At 51.2% G+C, this 17,114-nt stretch overlaps 7 protein-coding genes across 7 annotated transcripts; 4 read left to right on the plus strand and 3 right to left on the minus strand.

Moving 5' to 3' along the window:
- Positions 1-277: 277 nt before the first annotated feature.
- J4E82_009219 (uncharacterized protein) lies at positions 278-717 on the minus strand (the record flags this gene model as incomplete). The annotated part of the gene is made up of 3 exons (XM_051735444.1): positions 278-340; positions 390-561; positions 611-717. 3 exons carry the CDS (start codon positions 715-717, stop codon positions 278-280), a joined length of 342 nt encoding a protein of 113 aa, XP_051584780.1.
- A 210-nt stretch (positions 718-927) lies between these two features.
- On the plus strand, positions 928-2,950 carry J4E82_009220 (uncharacterized protein; the record flags this gene model as incomplete). The annotated part of the gene is made up of 3 exons (XM_051735445.1): positions 928-1,081; positions 1,131-1,494; positions 1,543-2,950. 3 exons carry the CDS (start codon positions 928-930, stop codon positions 2,948-2,950), a joined length of 1,926 nt encoding a protein of 641 aa, XP_051584781.1.
- A 327-nt stretch (positions 2,951-3,277) lies between these two features.
- J4E82_009221 (uncharacterized protein) lies at positions 3,278-4,946 on the minus strand (the record flags this gene model as incomplete). The annotated part of the gene is made up of 3 exons (XM_051735446.1): positions 3,278-3,327; positions 3,386-4,828; positions 4,880-4,946. 3 exons carry the CDS (start codon positions 4,944-4,946, stop codon positions 3,278-3,280), a joined length of 1,560 nt encoding a protein of 519 aa, XP_051584782.1.
- A 1,285-nt stretch (positions 4,947-6,231) lies between these two features.
- J4E82_009222 (uncharacterized protein) lies at positions 6,232-7,356 on the plus strand (the record flags this gene model as incomplete). The annotated part of the gene is made up of 3 exons (XM_051735447.1): positions 6,232-6,354; positions 6,546-7,117; positions 7,167-7,356. 3 exons carry the CDS (start codon positions 6,232-6,234, stop codon positions 7,354-7,356), a joined length of 885 nt encoding a protein of 294 aa, XP_051584783.1.
- An 818-nt stretch (positions 7,357-8,174) lies between these two features.
- On the minus strand, positions 8,175-10,442 carry J4E82_009223 (uncharacterized protein; the record flags this gene model as incomplete). The annotated part of the gene is made up of 6 exons (XM_051735448.1): positions 8,175-8,297; positions 8,359-8,594; positions 8,646-9,525; positions 9,589-9,776; positions 9,841-10,268; positions 10,324-10,442. 6 exons carry the CDS (start codon positions 10,440-10,442, stop codon positions 8,175-8,177), a joined length of 1,974 nt encoding a protein of 657 aa, XP_051584784.1.
- A 1,422-nt stretch (positions 10,443-11,864) lies between these two features.
- J4E82_009224 (uncharacterized protein) lies at positions 11,865-13,524 on the plus strand (the record flags this gene model as incomplete). Its single annotated transcript, XM_051735449.1, has 2 exons — positions 11,865-11,937; positions 11,993-13,524. The coding sequence occupies 2 exons, from the start codon at positions 11,865-11,867 to the stop codon at positions 13,522-13,524; spliced, it is 1,605 nt and encodes a 534-aa protein (XP_051584785.1).
- A 1,319-nt stretch (positions 13,525-14,843) lies between these two features.
- J4E82_009225 (uncharacterized protein) lies at positions 14,844-16,964 on the plus strand (the record flags this gene model as incomplete). Its single annotated transcript, XM_051735450.1, has 1 exon — positions 14,844-16,964. One exon carries the CDS (start codon positions 14,844-14,846, stop codon positions 16,962-16,964), a length of 2,121 nt encoding a protein of 706 aa, XP_051584786.1.
- Between the last annotated feature and the right edge of the window lie 150 nt (positions 16,965-17,114).

Consider the following 17,114-nt stretch of genomic DNA (forward strand, 5'->3'; position numbering starts at 1 on the left):
GCGCTCCAGTAATGCAACCTGGGAACGTCGTTGCAATGGAAGTTGTAGTTGCGGTGGTTAGCTGGGTCGGACTTTTGTTGGTGGCGTAGGTTGCCGCTGCCGTCGTTTGTACGTGCAGCGCATGGTGAGAGCAAACAATACTAGAAGCGGAAGGCACGGTGATGGACAGTAAATGTGTCATGATCCATGTATATTCCTCGCAATTACGCCGCCCGATGCCAAATGTCTGCCTCATCGTATTGTACATGTAACCCATCTATTGTTCAGCAGGGTAAGTCTACCAGCTTGCTTTCTTCACACCCGGTAGGTTTCCAGCGAGGGCGTTTACTCGGAATTGGTACTGTGAGATGGTTAGCTCCGTATTTCTCAAAGAACATGTCATCTTATACTCTTCCCATCCTAAAGTCGCTAAAGACACCACGGCCCTTGCCTCCCATTATACATCTGTTCTTGATCTGTGTGTAGCGTGTATAGCAGTGCATCTGTGAGAGCTGAAGCTGGGCTTGCGCGCGGACTCGTTGCGGGAGAGTGGTGTTGCGAATGATGTATCGGAGGGCTTGCCTGTGTCATCGTCAGTTCTTGCGCGACAAGAGGACGGAGAGGCGCATACCGTTCGGGCTCATTCTCAGAGTACACCTTCCGCTTTGTGTGGTCGCGGATGTTGCGAATCTTGGCAAAGCATCCAATGTCGAGCTTGGCCGCGCGGAATTGAGACATGATGGCGGATGGCGGAATGAGCTGCCGGGTTTTGGAGCACTCGATGATTGTCGATGAGGTTGTTCAAATTCCGATGTTCTGCCGCGCCCTCCCCGCTCGCCACCAATCAGCGCCATCCTGCCTCCGACTCTCCCCCATTCATCTCGTGAAAGCCAAACGTGGATTGAGGACTTTACCCCGCCAAGAGCACGCAAGGAAGAGAAGAGTAACATGTTCGCGGAAAACGATGTGAAGGATATCTTTGCTCTCTTCCCCCCACAGCAAACTTCCGATTTTGTTCCACGGCTTGCGCTATCTTCTAGCCGACATGGATTTGTTACTCTTCAGTTCGTTCAAGCTCAGTTCAGAAGTCGCGTAACAAAGGGTAGGTTCCTCCAGTCACTTTCCGTTGCATTCGCTAAGCTACGTCCTAGAGACGCAACGTATCTCGCTCTCTGCACTTGCCAGTGATCTTGACATAGATCAGTTGCTTGTCCATCAACTTGTCAGGAATCATCCTAAACTATGCATTTTTAGCGCGGATGAAGAAAACATTGTTCCCATAGATGAGCGGGACGCGATAGGGAAAGAAGCTGTTGATTTGCTGTCAGAAGGGCTTGTGTCCAAGGCCGACTTTGTTGCGCGACACGATGTCTCCCCCAAGAGTCTTCACTACCTCTTGTCCGACCAAAACGATCAAGTTCTGGAAACTGATGGCTATTTTTACACTAAAGGCTATGCTGGTCAGACCATGGACACCGTCAAGGGCATGGTCAGAAAGGCGCTGAACGATGTTCAGTAAGTACAAGCATCACTTCCACTGCATCAGACACTAACACACCGCAGGGCTGTCGTCATCAAACCAGAAGACCTGCACAACAACCCTCCAACATGGTTCATTCTTCATACTGTTGAGAAAGCTATGCAGTTTGAAGACCTTGCCTCCAAAATCAATGTCCAAGAAAACGCCGATAGCGTAACATGCACACCCAAGCAATATCTAGAAACCAAACGTGACACTACGGTACAAGACTTGCAGTCCAGTGCACTTGCCTATCTCGACTTGCATAAGTTTGCATCCGAGTTCTCTGAGCTATTTCCAACCTACCAAGACGTATCGTCTCATTTCCAGCAGCTCTCGGGCATCGACGTGGTAGGGTCATTCGCCATATCACAAAGCTGGGTCTCAAAGGTAGAGCAAGATTGTATCCGCATTCTCGAGCAGGAAGGTTGTACCCTTGACGTCACCGAGGTGATAGGCTCACGTCTTCCACCAAGCACAATAGACACCATAGCAGCCAAAGCCAAAGACGCCATCATCGTCAACTTCTCACAGCACAGCGAAGGGCCAAAGATAGTGCGAGTCGGTCCCCTGATCCTCACGGAGACACGACGAGACGCAGCACTAGACGAACTTTCTGGCTATGCAAAGGAGGACGCAGAAGCACAGTGGCGAGGACTACAAGACGACCCCACCCGAGCGGAAGACATCAACTTCGCTCGGGACAGAGTCAAAGCCATGATTCCTCCAACAGGCCTCGTCCAACGCCTTCTCCTCGACCAAAGACCCGTGGAGAAGACGTTGGAAGAACACTTCTGGTCCACCATATCTGCCTTCGAAACACCAAACGAAGAGGACTTTGCCATGTACTGGACAGACCGTCTTCTCACCCGCTGGGCCGTCTACAACACCGGCTTAGCCTCAATCACCGACCAGAAACTTTACGACCAGCTCGGAGACCTCCTCGCTACCTACGCACACAAAGACCTTATCCCAGACACCACGGCCAAAGCACGAGCACAGGGCCTCGTTCTCAGCCGCAAGACTCGGAAAAATCTCGCTCGACTATCAAGCATAGTAGACGCTACAAAGAGTGCAGACACCACGTACCTATCCTCCGCACTAGACAAGTTCAACAAGAAACAAAGCATCGTCTCGCCGTCTCCAGATTCTCTCGCTGCTGCCAAACAAAGCATGTTGGCCGACATGTTGCGCCGGCTGCAGAAGCAGAAAGCTTTAGATGGGCCTGTGCTTTTCTTGACATTGGTCAGCGTGCTCTATGCGAAGCAGAACGACGGCGTGGTGTACGCGACAGGCAAGTTTGCGCCCAAGTTGTTGAAGTTGCTCAAGGGAGCGTTGGGCGACGAGCAGTTTGGCAAGGTGGAATCGTGGAAGGAAGCGGCTAAGAGTAATTCCTTGAGTGCGGAGGATAGAAAGGGGATGGCGGAGATGGCGAATAGCGAGGATTCGTGATGGTGTGGGTGAGGCAGAGAGGGAGATGCAAATTAGCTTCTGGGTCGGAACTTGCTATTTGCTTGTTAGGTTTTGGTGCCGTGCGCAATACTGCTGTGGTAATAATTCGTTGCTTTGTACTGTAATGGCTAGCCTTGAAAATGAAATCAAAGAGTAAATGTCACATTGGATAGCATCAGGGAGCAAAAGTTTAATCAAGGGATTACTATTCATACAGCTATTAAGCTACTTGGGGTATCTGTGAAGATCATGCCGTGAAAATCATTATATCACAAGCCAACTCGCAACGTTTCGAGGGAGAAGGCCGGCAAGAGGAGCAGAAGGAATCTAGTCCATGATGCCAGCCTTGCCGTCGTGATCAGCGTCCTTCTTAGGGTCTGCAACCATCGTTAGTATCTCTGCTCCAACTGAATCAAATCGCATGGGTGAACTTACTCAGCTTGTCCATCATAGAGGGCTTGCCGTGGACGTCAGTGGTACCGTGGGTACCGTGGGTGCCATGACCTGAGTGGTGTTGGTCATTCTGCAGAGAAGAGTGGGGCTCGGCAACGGAAACAGGCTCGACGAGGGCCTTGGGCAGGTCACCCGTCTCGTTGTTACGGTGCGCCAAGTTATCCCGGCCTGATCCGCCAACCTCACCAGGAACGGTCTTGGTGTGCTCACCTGTGGTGTGGGTGTTGCCACCGTGGCCGAGGCCGCCTGAACCAATGCCACCAGCGTTGCTGCCGTAGGCTCCCGTGTTGGAGTGGCTGCCGGTCAAGTCGCTGGCTCCGACACGGCCGTCGTTGTTACGGTCAAGGGGGTTTGAGGTACCAGTGTGGGTAGTGTTGGAGTGGCCGAGACCGCCTGTGCTGCCAATGCCGCCAGCGGTGTGGGTGTTGGAGTGGCTACCAGTCAGGTCGCCGGCACCGACCCTGCCGTCGTTGTTGCGGTCGAGGGGGTTGTGCGTACCGGTGGTGCCGTGACCAGTGAGTCCAGATCCGGCAGTGTTGTGGCCAGTCAGACCTGAGCCAGTGGTGTTGTATGCGCCGGTTCCAGTGCTGCCGACACCGCCAACGTGGGGGTCAACCTGGTTGGCGATGCGTGTGTTGTGAAGGCCAGAGTTGTTGTGGTCGTTGAAGTCGGCGGTACCGTGGCCACCAGTGTGGCCGAGACCAGTGCCGGTGGTAGAGTGGCCAGTAAGACCGCTGCCAGTGGTGCCATGGGTGCCGTGAGTACCCTCAGTGTACTGTCCAGCACCGTAACCACCTGCACCAGCAGTGTTGCCAGCGGTTCCAAGGCGGTCAGAGTCGACCCTTGGGTCGGCCTTGTTCATCATGTGAGAACCGTGAGGTCCAGTGGGGTCGTTGTGGGAGGTAGAGCCGTAAGCTCCAGTGTTGGAGGAACCAAGTCCGGTAGTGCCATGGGTTGTTGACGAACCGAGACCAGTGGTGCCGTGTGTGGTCGATGAACCAAGGCCAGTAGAGCCGTGGGTGGTGGAGTGGCTGCCAGTCAGGTCGCCAGCTCCTACCCTGCCGTCGTTGTTACGGTCAAGGGGGTTCGAGGTACCGTGAGTGGTTGATGAACCAAGGCCAGTGGTGCCGTGAGTGGTTGATGAACCAAGACCAGTGGTGCCGTGGGTGGTGTTGGAGTGGCTGCCAGTAAGATCGCTGGCTCCGACCTTGCCGTCGTTGTTGCGGTCAAGGGGGTTTGAGGTACCGGTGTGGGTGGTGGAAGTGTGCTGGCCGTGGGTACCTGAAGTACCAAGACCGCTGCTTACACCTGAGCTGTGATGGTCGCCAGCAAATCCACCAGTGCCAGTAGTAGCGCTGGAGGTGTTGTGTACTGTGGGGTCGGCAGTGTTGGCAGTGTGCGAGCTGTGAGGGCCAGTAGGATCATCTAGCGTCGTGTAAGCAATTGTTCATACTGAAGATATTCCACTGAGCTTACCATGGGTCTTGTCCTTGTGCATCACCTGGTCGACCTTGGCCTTGACTTTGTCCATTACTCCTGACATGTTTGCTTGTGGTGTAGAGGTTGTATTGGTATAAGTGTGGTTGGTTGGTTGAATTGGAGTTGATTGAAGTGTTGTGTTGGGTTGTTGGAGTGGTTGTTGTTGTTTAGATGCTGAACAAAAGCAAGTGCTGATGGTCTCTTATATACAGTACAGGTGATGGAAAGAGTGAGAGACCCATGGCGCTACGTCATGTCTAGCATCATCAGCGGACATTGTACAAAGTTCAATCATGCTCCACCATCCCTACCTCCGCCTTCTTGGATTCCGTTTTCCAGCACCGCCACAGGTGTGGATACCCGCTTCGACTTGTCTGGCACGTCATAAGAAACTTGGATGTTGCCGTCAAACGTGACCGATTCAGTCCCCAAACGGCAATGGTTCGGTTCTCTTTCCCTGTATACTTCAGCTTATTCCTGCTGTGGCGTGCCTTGTTGTCTGCGGCTGCTACAGGATTTGGCTAATTACATCAGCCACTGGAGAGCTGGACCCTCAATGAGGGGCATTGCAACGGATGCAGCTAGCAAATATCCCGTTCGGTTGTGGTGGGGACTAGCACGCGGCCGGCGCTGCGTCATTTCGCGATCCGGTGCATGAAAAGGTGGGGAAGTTGGAAAGCTTAGCCACGTCTTCAATTCCTGATTTACCCTGCCTTGGATCAAATTTCTGGTACTTGACGCGTGTTGGTAGCAGATCTCCTGTGGTAAAACCTTGGTGACACCGCCACAGTTACCTGTTAAGCAGGGCACAACAGCCATAGTGGATACCTCGTCAAGGGCCTAGAAGCGTTGGAATCCGACTTGCACTCCTTGCTAGCCTGATGCCTTGGAAACGCGCTCTTAATTTGTCGCCCATAGGTGGACTATTGCAGCATCAACGGGACAGCAGATTGCTCTGACATTGCGACTCCCTAGGATTCCCTGCACTTCAAAGCGAACGCGTAAAAACAGCTCAATGTGACGTACCGTGTACTGATCAGCTACATCCACAGCATCTCCCATTGACGATCTCAATCTAACCAAAGCCTACCAACATTATAGTTTGCAGTCTTCGACAATACCAAGTTATGTGCTGCAAACACGTTGCAGGTACGCAGGATTGAGGTCCGCGTTGGTCGATTGGAGCTTGGACCAAGTACGCGATTATGACGTAGTTTCCCAGATTTCCAGAGCTTCACCCCACCGACAAGTGGGTGAGGGATGGGATCACCACTTCTCTTCCATCACGACACAACACGCGTTTCTCAATTCCTAATCTCCTCAAACGTTCCGATCTATCCGCTGCAACCATGTCCGAGTCCAGGATGAGAGTGCCTGACAAGGTCAAGGAAGTCGCCAAGGAGGACTTCAACCAGGCCAGGCAGCTCGCTTCAGAAGCTGTCCGTTCGGCCGCATATCTCTACCCTTTCAAGGTACGCGTCTAAAATCTTGTCATCTACAACGTCTTGCTGGCTCCGCTCATATGATGACGCGACAGTGGGCTTCCTTTGCGAAAGTCACTGAGCAATGTGCTACAATCCCAAGAGACTACGAAGTGCTCTTGAGCCATCTCGAGCAGAGCACGCACTAACATCTGACAACAACAACACTAACATGACCAAAGGGCATTGTCTACTTCTTCACGCATCGTGCGCTATGGAAACCTCTCGCTGCAAAACTCGTCCCCACAGTCTCACTCGGTCTCGGTGTCACTGTGCTGATGTTCGCCGTCACCTACATTCCCCAAGTTGCACTTCTCACCCTCTTCAACGGACCACTCGCAGTCTTCACCACCGTTCTGCTCGTACTCAGCGAATCCTCTACTATATTCTCCGTCTTGAGCAAGAACTTTCTCATCGATGAAGCCCTGATTGACACGTTTGACTCGACCTTGCTCAGCCGCAACCAAACTACGTTGGTTTCGAAAGAACGCCAGGTAAAGTCAGGAAGCGACCCTGTTGCCAAGTTGGGAAAGCTGGTCACCAAGCCGTTTGCAAAGTTTGCACCCAGCGCCATCATCCGATACTTCATGTACCTTCCGCTCAACTTCATCCCGATTGTCGGTACCGTACTATTTGTCATTCTCCAGGGACGCAAGTTTGGCCCGACGGCGCATGCTCGTTACTTTCAGCTCAAGCAGATGAAGAAGCAAGAAAAGGAGCGCTTCATTGAGCAGCGCAAGGCTGCGTATGCCAGGTTAGCCCACTCACGTCTACTTGAAAGCCGACTCGCTGACCCTTCATAGTTTTGGTATCCCCGCCGTCCTCCTCGAGCTTGTCCCCATTGCCGGTATCTTCTTCTCCTTCACCAACACTGTTGGCGCTGCCTTGTGGGCTGCCGATATGGAGCAGGGCGTCCAGAGCGGCGAAGGCACTACGACGGCGCCGAATCTGCGCCAGCAGGCTGAGCTGGCTAAAGATAGGCGGGAGTTGTGAGAGCACACCGCCATCGACGCAGTGACATAGATTCCACCGTGTGGCGCTAATAATCGCATTTAAGTGAAACCGAGCCTTATGTTCGTTACGGGCCAAACGGACGTTACAGATACCCGTGGAAACCTTAGTATGCACGGGGAAATCTTCTAGGTTGGCCATGATAAAGCATGGCGCGAAAGGTCCCAATGGCATGCGATCCAAGCATATATTACGCCTCTGCGCGGTATGATGAAAACGAACGTGATACATATGAAAGCTACGACTTGTTTAATATATCCATAATGATGTTATGATCACGATCCACCCATGCTTCATGTGTCTATGTTTCCCTATGAATGTGTACATCTGGCGGAGTAGTCGTGTTCTGGTACCCTCAGCAATCACATGGAGTTTAGAGTTGTAGCCATGCATCTTGTGATGCTACGAAGTGTATCACTCTCAACATCAAATTCCCAAACCTTGATAAAAGCCGTTAGCAAGATTTCATGTCTGAACTACCCTCCATGGCAAAAAGGTCTAACAAGCACGGAGGAGATAAGTAACCCATTTCGTTGTAGCCAACAGGCTGCCGAAGGAAGAGAAGTATGCAAATCTGACAATCATAAAAATTAAAAGCCATTCGCTTTTCATTGTAGAGCATCTGTATAGCTTACTGCAGTAGTTTAGGATAAGTCCAGCCTGCTCAGAAGTGCATAATACTCTTCTCAAATACTCGGTCCATGATTAAACATTCATTACAGCTACACTAAATATAGTCATACGTTCTACTACTACTACAACATCATTCATCCCGTCGTCAATGCACCTCGAACATCTCCCTACTTCTCAGCACTCGGCTCGCCCCTTCCCAATCCAAAGCATTCAGCCATATTGTAAAAGATGTCAATGCTGTTGTACGTCCCTTGGAACAACTCCTTGCAAGGGCCCATGGCATATACAGGCTAGATACGGGTATATAAAGTCAGTGTATGTCTCACGTGCAGTTGGTACAGGGATACTTACCACATCAGTTAAAGAATGCACACCCTGGTCGTTCTCAATGGGCAGAGTACCGTTGAGCAAGATACCGCCCTCGCCATCTTCGGGGTTGACGTAGTTGTCGCCGCTGTCTTCTTCAAGCTCCACGGCGGGAGTCCGGGGCCCGTCTTTGTGGACGGACCAGTTCTCGCGGCGATCGGGGTCGGCCATCAGGCCTTGGAAGAGCGTGTAGCGCGGGTCCCAGTTGGATGGGAAGTTGGCTAGCAAAGTCAGTACGTGTCTCGCATGCAGTGCGAAGGGGCGATGCTTACAGTCCGTGTAGGTCAGGTTGCCGGTGTTGATGTATTGGGATTCACCGGATTGCTCGTAGGTGCCGATTGCGTCGCGCTTCTTGCGGTCGACGTTTTGCGCTGCTAGGTAGTGGGTGTCGACTGAGCCCATGACGTCGAATCCGTGGCCGTGGTCGGCTGTGACGAGGATGAGGGTTTCCTTGAGGCAGTCTGTGGAGTTGAGGTGGGCAATAGTGGCCTTTACCGTGTCGTCGAGTTCGAGAAGCTCACCAAGCGCGCGGTCGTAGTCGAGGGCGTGCATCATCTTGTCGATGCTGGCGGCTTCGGACATGAGGAACCATCCTTTGTCTCCAGAGCGGGCCTCGAGGATATCAATGGCCTTGAGAGTCATCTCCTTGAGACCGGGCTGGTCAAGAGCAGGTGTCTCGTCTCCGGTGGGGGAGAGCGACTGGTTGAGGTTGTCGCGGTAAACATTGCGGTCGAGCCACTTGGCCATGTTGGAGGTGGTGAAAATACCAAGAGCCTTGTCCTCATTACTGGCAGATAGGAGAGCAGTGCGGTTTTGGATGATCTGGTAATCCTGCGCGGCAAACTCATCGTAGTAGTTCTTGTCCTGGTAGGTAACGCCTCCAAGTTCAGACGGGTAGAACTGCTCAGCGCCACCACCGAAGATAACATCAAGAGGAACCTTGGTCCAGGTGTAGTTCTGGACACCATTCAGGTAGGTATCGACAATAGCACCGTACTGGCTACGAAGACGGGTGTGCGACACCAAAGCAGCAGGAGTAGCATCGGCAATGTAGGCAGTCGATACAATACCCACGTGACCTCCTGTAAGACGGTGGAAGATCTCAGCGATGCTCTCAACCTTTGGGTCGTCAAATGGATCCTTGCTGCTGTCCTATATCATTTGTCAGTAAAATGCTGGAGCATTGTAAGATTGGAAGGATTCCGCAGTACGTACCGCGTAGACGTTCAAACAGTTGACCGTTGACTTGTGACCGGTGTTGAGTGCAGCAGCAGAGTTGGCGGAATCAGTGATAAAGCTGTCGATCGAGTGGGTCATCTGGTGACCCACGACAGGGAACTTGTCCATGGCCATGGTGGATTGGTATTTGCCATTGATCTGCTTGTGGCCGATCAAACGAGCAGCTGTGAACATGTAGGTTAGAACGCTTATTATATTCACAAGTAAAAGCATACACGGGCGACGAACCAGTAATCATGTTCGTAGTCATTCCGTCACCAATGAAGAGAACAATGTTCTTCGCCTTGCGTTCCTCAGCCAGATCGCGAACCAGCCAGGTGGCTTCCGTCTTGCTGCCGTTGTTGTAGCTGAGAGTAGCAGTGTACTCGCCAGGCTCGTAAAGAGCAATGCGGCGGTACGCCTTGGCTGCGACATTGACGAGGGACGGCTTTTTCGCGTCGCGAGCGAACAGGTCTTCGTACCATGTAAAGTTCCAATTCTCCAGTTTTGGTTCTTCGAGGTTGAAGAACTCTGTCACTGGTTTGGCCTCTTCGCCCTTCTTTCCAAGAGTGAAGGTAAATTGCTCATCCAGAGGTAGACCGATGAACTCGGATCCATTTCTGGGCTGGTGAACCTCCAGACGGATATCAAAGTACTGGCCAGCGAGAAAGTCGGCCCTGGATTATTGTTTAGCAATTGTGTATCCTAACCTCATACCATTTGCATGCTTACTGGTCAGGAGGGAAAACGCAACCAAGCGTTGGGCAAGCTCCCAGACGGCGGAAAGTCTGCGCGGAGACAGATCCCACCAAAAGGGCCGCAGCCACGACAGCTGAGCAAGTACACTTCATAGCGAACGCGATTGAGAGTTCGGTAATTGGGCAAGGCTCTCAAAAGTGCGATGAACCAGCATCTTGGGAAGCTGTTCTCCCAACCTTTATAAGCATGCAGAGCTCCCCGGACCTGCATACATGCAACCAGGTAAATAAGACTATATCCCGCATATCAGGCTACTAGGATCCACATGTAATGCCAGCGGCATGTCTTCCTATGCAGTACAAAGCGCGTTCAGGTGCGTTTACCCGTCCCTCGTGCGATAACGCAGCGCTCTTACTGCTCGAGAAGACGACTCCAGCTACCTGGACCCAGTCCGCATTCCGCTGGCTTGGTCCGCGCCATGAGCCACTGTCATCATTAAGAATCTTAACGAGCTGCCGGATTGAGGTAGACATGCACGCTTCTGCCAATTGTTGGAGGGCTGGAGGATGAGGGCTTGGCGTGGCTTGGTCTCACTTGGCATCACGTTCCGGACAGCTGTAGTCTGATTCGCTGTGTAATGGTTCTTTCGTGGGATCCAAAGTCGGTTTCTCCGTAGATTTCTCCTTGGCAATGGGGTATTGGGAGCGGCTGGGAATTTCGATGCACGCTGTGTGCTCCGCACGGCGTAATCTTATTCGCCATAAGAGTGGCGGCCGGCGACACGACTCGAAAAAGCTTTGCTAGCCTGGCTCGTCAACGGATATGGTGCCAGCGAAGTTGAGGAAGACAGCCCTGGGATGGTTCGACCGCAATTCCAAGATCCAGGCAGGTCTGGCGTCACGTGCCAGCAATCGGGCACCGTGCCCAGCTGGTATGGTTCGACCGCCGTCATCCTGTCAAACCAACAAAACTCCAAATTGACCGCTTCGTCCATTCCTTATCTATCGAGCGCATCCGAGCGGAACCACCTCGGTCGCATTGACATTGCGCAACAGCAATGTAGCTTGTCGCGTGCTCACATCCACAGTCGCCGTTCGGAAACCCCTGCCCAGGCATGCTATGGACCAAATGCAGCCCTATGGAGAGCACAGAAACCCCAGAAAGCGGCTATAGATCGCGACACGCAGCGGGAACCAAGGATCTTTCCCAGATCTCGCGTCCGAAACGACGATAGCCATGCCTTCGATTGGTGTTCGACGCCAGGTGTCCATCAGGGTAACGCCTTGATCGGCTCTAGTTGGGTGGTCCGCCGACGTCACCACTTACCCTTTGATCTAAGGTTTATTGATGATCAGGTACATAGACACCGCTAGGCGCATAGCGCATCTTTAATGTTTTACTCCAAACGCGTCTTTTTATCGCAAACTCTCCGTGGGCCGTCAGGTACTCGACTTGGACGTGGTAGTGCCGAAGTACAGCTACCGATCCGCACGTTTCGACACGCGACACCTTTCCTAGGTAGAGCATCGCCGAAGAATTCCGCGAAGCCGAACAAATCGCAGTCGCCTACGAAAATGTCCAAGAGAACATCATACGAACGCTCCGAACTCGGACACACAACTCTCAAGCGCGCAAAACAGATAGACGGTAAGTTATGATTGAACAGAATGCAGGTGAGACATACGTTGATTCCGTACCCCAGAGGATCTGCCATACGATCAAGTTCAGGAAGCTCTCGGCGCGCAAGATGAGATCAAGGACGTGACTAAAGTAGCGCATTGGTTCCGCCCCAAAGACCTTCGCATTCAAGACAATACCGCGCTGCATAATGCTTCCGAGCTTGCCCAAAGCGCGAAGAAACCTTTAGTATGTTTCTACATCAACTGCGCTGCGGACGAATCATGGCACGGGACCAGCCCTGCAAGAGTGGACTTTATGTGTGAGGGGTTGCGCATCATGCAGAAAGAGCTGAAGGAATTGAACATACCGCTAGTCTTCCTGGAATGCAAGGACAGAAAGAAGATTGTGGAAACAGCAGTGGAGTGGTTGAAGAAGCAAGAGATTTCACATGTGTTTGGCAACTTCGAATATGAGATTGACGAGATGCGGAGAGATCTGAAGCTCTGCAAAACAGCTGGCGACGGTATCCAAGTCTCGTTGTACCATGACCAGACAGTTGTCGAACCGGGCACAATGCTCACAGGCACCGGGACACCGATGAAGGTCTTTACGCCATTTTTCAAAGCCTGGCTTGAGAAGCTAAAGGACGAGCCAGAGCTGCTTGACACCAACCCTCCGCTTGCCGCGAATCCATCGTCTGCAAAGAAGGAACTCAAGGATTTGTTCGATACACCTGCACCAGAACCAGCAAAAGATAAGCTATTCGAGTCGGAAGAAGACAAGAAGAGGATACGAAAATTGTGGCCTGCCGGTCATGCTGCAGGAGCAAAACGCATGGATGCATTCCTCAAGCAGATTGATCACTACGCCGCCACACGGTCCAATCCTGCCGCCAACAGCACATCTCGCATGTCCGCCTATTTCAGCGCGGGTATGTTTTCCGTGCGCGAAGCATTGCAGAAGGTCGTGGACTACAACCGCGGCAGTACCGATTTCACCGAAGCCAAAGCATCTAACGGCGTGTACGGCTGGGTCCGAGAAATCGTCTTTAGAGAACTGTACAGACAGACTACCCTGACGACACCCCACACCTCGATGAATTTGCCGCAAAATCTCAAGTTCGACGCAGTAGAATGGGAAGACGACGAAGAAGGCTGGGAAAAATGGTACAAAGGCGAAACAGGCGAACCTTTCATTGACGCTGGAATGCGCCAACTTAACGCCGAAGCATACATGCACAACCGGCTACGTATGAATGTCTCATCTTACCTTTACTGCAATCTCCTCCTCGACTACCGCCGCGGCGAACGATACTTTGCCGAAACCCTCATCGATTGGGACCTTTCCAACAACACTCAAGGCTGGGAGCCTTCATACACAGTCTTCAACCCTGTTTCTCAGGCCGAGAGGAACGATCCTGATGGTGATTACATTCGGAAATGGGTGCCGGAACTCAAAGATGTCCAGGGCAAAGCGGTTTTTGCTCCCTATGCGAGGTTATCGAAGAGCGAATTCGAGAAGTTGGGATACCCGAAACCGCATGTGGATTGGAAGGAGACGAAGGCTAGGGCGTTGGATAGGTTTAAGAGGGGGTTGAGGAACGCGGATGTTTAGCCGGGCTAGACGAGGGGGTTATGGCTGGATGATACCATACTGGTTGCTTAGAATAATGCAGAATCATTGATATATCATACGTCTCCAACTTTCTTCCTTTTTCTTCTTGTTTACACCAACTTGCCGCTGCCTAAGCTTCTATCGAAATAAACCGAATCGTAATTGCTGCGTTCGTCCATTGGTGAGCTACAGTCCTGCACTCTACCACTGAGTTACCAGCCCATCTAATGAATGATGAAAGAATCTGGAGTTTGCAATGATATATATCACAATGTGTTCTATATCGTTCGCTCATGCGTTCGGTTCATCGGTCTTACCCTGTACATGTGGGGCTTGCTCAACATTCCACACTAGTGTTGCCGCCTAATCCAGTACCCCGTTTTCTCCCTCATCACAGCCTACTGTTCATAAGGGTCATGATACTTTCTTTACGAGATGCAAGTGGCTGGAAGATTCCATGCATTAGGCATCGCCATGTGTGGTGTGTGTGCCAAGCACTGCGGGGTTGAAGGCTGAGTTGCATATGCATAGCCTGCTTTTGTCCTCAGCCTGCTGGACTTTTGAGCCGTCCCAACTCCCCTCTTCTTTTTCGGGAAGCTTTCAGCCGTCTATTGCTCATTCGAACGACTTCTAGAGAAATTTCATGGGCTCCTTTCGTAACTTTCACGCTTCAGCTTCGAATCTTCTCTTTTGATCACAAGTGGTACCTATCGTACCTACTTGGGCAGGCGCCCCTTTTGGCCTCGGCTGATCTTCCAGCACAGCTACAGCCTGCTCTCCTGGTTCCGACAATACGCAACAACCTTCACTCGACCCGCAAAGCCTTTGAGTGTCGTGTCTACAGCTTTTCTTTAAGGACAGGTGCTAAGATGCTATAGTACTATCGCTATAATTCTATATACATCCCGCACATATCCTCTCGAATCAATTCTACGATTCGTACACCCAACCTGTTTCTGCCACCAATGGAGCAAATTCGATATGAACCATTAAATTATGATCGCAAGAGCACTCGCTTGGCTTGTCTTATGGCAGGCAGGATTAGCGTTATCCAAATTCTCCTTTTTCCAATATTTCTGGATGAGGATGATGAGGATGGTGAGAATAATTGCATTCCGTATGAGGCCTTGTCGTACTCATGCGGGTCTGGAGACACAAGCCACACAATATATGTCAACGGACGGCAATTCACAGTTGGATGGAATCTATATTCAGCGCTACTAAGCTTACGTTCTGAAAACAAAGACCGAAACCTGTGGATTGACGCGATTTCCATCGACCAGTCCAATGTTTTGGAGCGGAACTTCCAAGTGCAACAAATGTCAACTATATATAAGAGAGCTGAGCAAGTGATCTTCTGGTTGGGTGAATCCACGCCTGAAACAGATGTGGTCTTCGATGCAATGCAACGTTTAGAAAAAGTGGAAAAAGAAGCCCAGAAAAATCCGTGGGAGATTCGGAAGTCCTCAGCAGACAGACGGTGGCTGGAGCTTTGGCCCACTGTTGGAAATGCAAATGAAGATTCTATCCTGGAACAACGCAAGGGTTTAGAGAACATTCTGTCTCGACCCTGGTTCACAAGAGCATGGACCATTCTGGAAGTCGTCAACGCACAGTCTGCTGAAGTGGCATGCGGCTGGAAAACAGTATCAGCTCCCACATTTGTGGTCGCGCCATCTCTGCTAGGTGTGACACCCGATTTCCACTGTCAAGCAGTCATGGATATCATGCCAGGACCCGGGCGGAACCACTCCTGGTGGACGAAGGACCCAGATCTCAAAACAATTCTACTGAAGTTCAAGGGGTGTCAGGCGGCCGACCCCAGGGACAGGATCTATGCATTGGTTGGTCTCTGTCGAGACACACATACTGAAGCACTGCATCTAGACTATACAAATTCTCTAGCAGAGGTTATCCAAGACACTGTTGCGGCTTTACTAAGGATCGACAACGGCTGGAAATCTACATGTCTCTTACCTGAGTGGAATCTGTCGGAGTTCTACAAGAACTTGCCTTCACTAGTCGACAAAGTTAGTAGGTGGGCCATCAAAGAAGGTCAAACTACCACCTTAGAGACTATCATGCACCGAAATAATGTCCACGTTGTCGGGGGTAGTTTTGGTCCTGAGAGTCTCTTATGGGAGGCCATAGGGCATCCCCGTACAGCGATCGTGCAGTTGCTCTTCGAGATGGGCGCAGACGTGGACTTTCGCAACGAAGAGTCGTGCGAGGCGCTCGTTCTCGCTGTTTGGAATGGTCACAGGCAAACAGTAAAGCTGTTACTCGAAAGATTCACCAAAGATGATAGAAGCGGGGATGATTACAACAACATCCTTCGTCATGCAGATATTCGAGAGCTACTACCCGAAGCAGGCGACAATTCTCATGTTCTCAGAAGAAAGAACGTCGATGGATCTCAGGTGACCTCGGCTGATGACAGCATCAGCTCTACAAAGAACAGTCATACATATGTCAATTCGACTAGTGATCGAGAAGAATGGGATGACATGACAAAAGTCAATCTGGGAGGATCCCACCGAGTTCTCGATACTCGGGTCCAGCAACAGAAGTTCCAAGACGTCGATGTTCAGTCGCTCGTTTCCGAAGAGGGCGACACGGCCTCCAGCGCCTCAATGCCTTTGCCATTTTGGGCTAGCGAGACGGAACTTATAATCATCGGTGTTTTTGCTAAGAGCTCCGTTCTTTCTCCATTGTACTCAAAGGCGCTGCAACTCATGCCCGAAGAACGATTTATCAACAACTTCAGACGTTTACTGAAGGCTTTCTATGGAAATCTCGTAGCATCCGACAATTCAAATGTCACACGCCAGCTTGCAAAACTTTTGAGGTCTAAGCAACGCCAAAGTAGGATTGCCAGGATGGTCATAGCCCGACACGTAGCTCCGCAAAGCTCTTGGAATGAGGAAGAGCTTGCCAATTTACGTGATCAGGAGAAGCAAGCCTATACAAACGTGGAAAGTTGGCTTGATAGGACCATCGTCTCCTCTACCATTATCGATACTCAGGCGGTCCACTCAGCAGACACAAGTAAGGAGTATGAGAGTGATGACGACAGTGATTCCGAGTCAGATGGGGAAGAGAACATATCTCATTTTGCCCAGTATCCGAGATTAGACCTTGCTGTTCAGAAGCTTGTGGAAGGACAACCTTTCCAAGATATGTTGGCCAGCTTTAAAGAGCTTCTCTTGCCACCTGGACTTCTGAAAGAGCTGTTACCAATACCAAGAGACAAAATCACTTATGTAACAATAACAGAAGTTGGTCTTCTGTCAAAAGTTCAGGGATTTCTCGAGGAGATCACCGCATTGGAATGGGATTGGTGGCCACTATCGCCTAGAATGAGACTACTGAAACCCAGTGAAACGCGTGTTCATTGGGAGTGTGTAAGTCTATCACTTCTACGCAAAGCTCGACACTAACTGGAAAGTTTTGTGGAATGCACCGATGGAGAGAACTGAGACTGGAGCAACAAGAGATTTTAGACGAGGTTCTCAACGAGTCTTCTGCCGACAATCATCCTCGACCACTTTGTGCTTTACTCCGAGATACGAAGAGCACTTCCTGTTTGG

The sequence above is a fragment of the Alternaria postmessia genome (genome assembly GCF_024291825.1).
Source record: "Alternaria postmessia strain BMP 2775 chromosome Unknown scaffold_85, whole genome shotgun sequence".
Taxonomy (NCBI): Eukaryota; Fungi; Ascomycota; class Dothideomycetes; order Pleosporales; family Pleosporaceae; genus Alternaria; species Alternaria postmessia.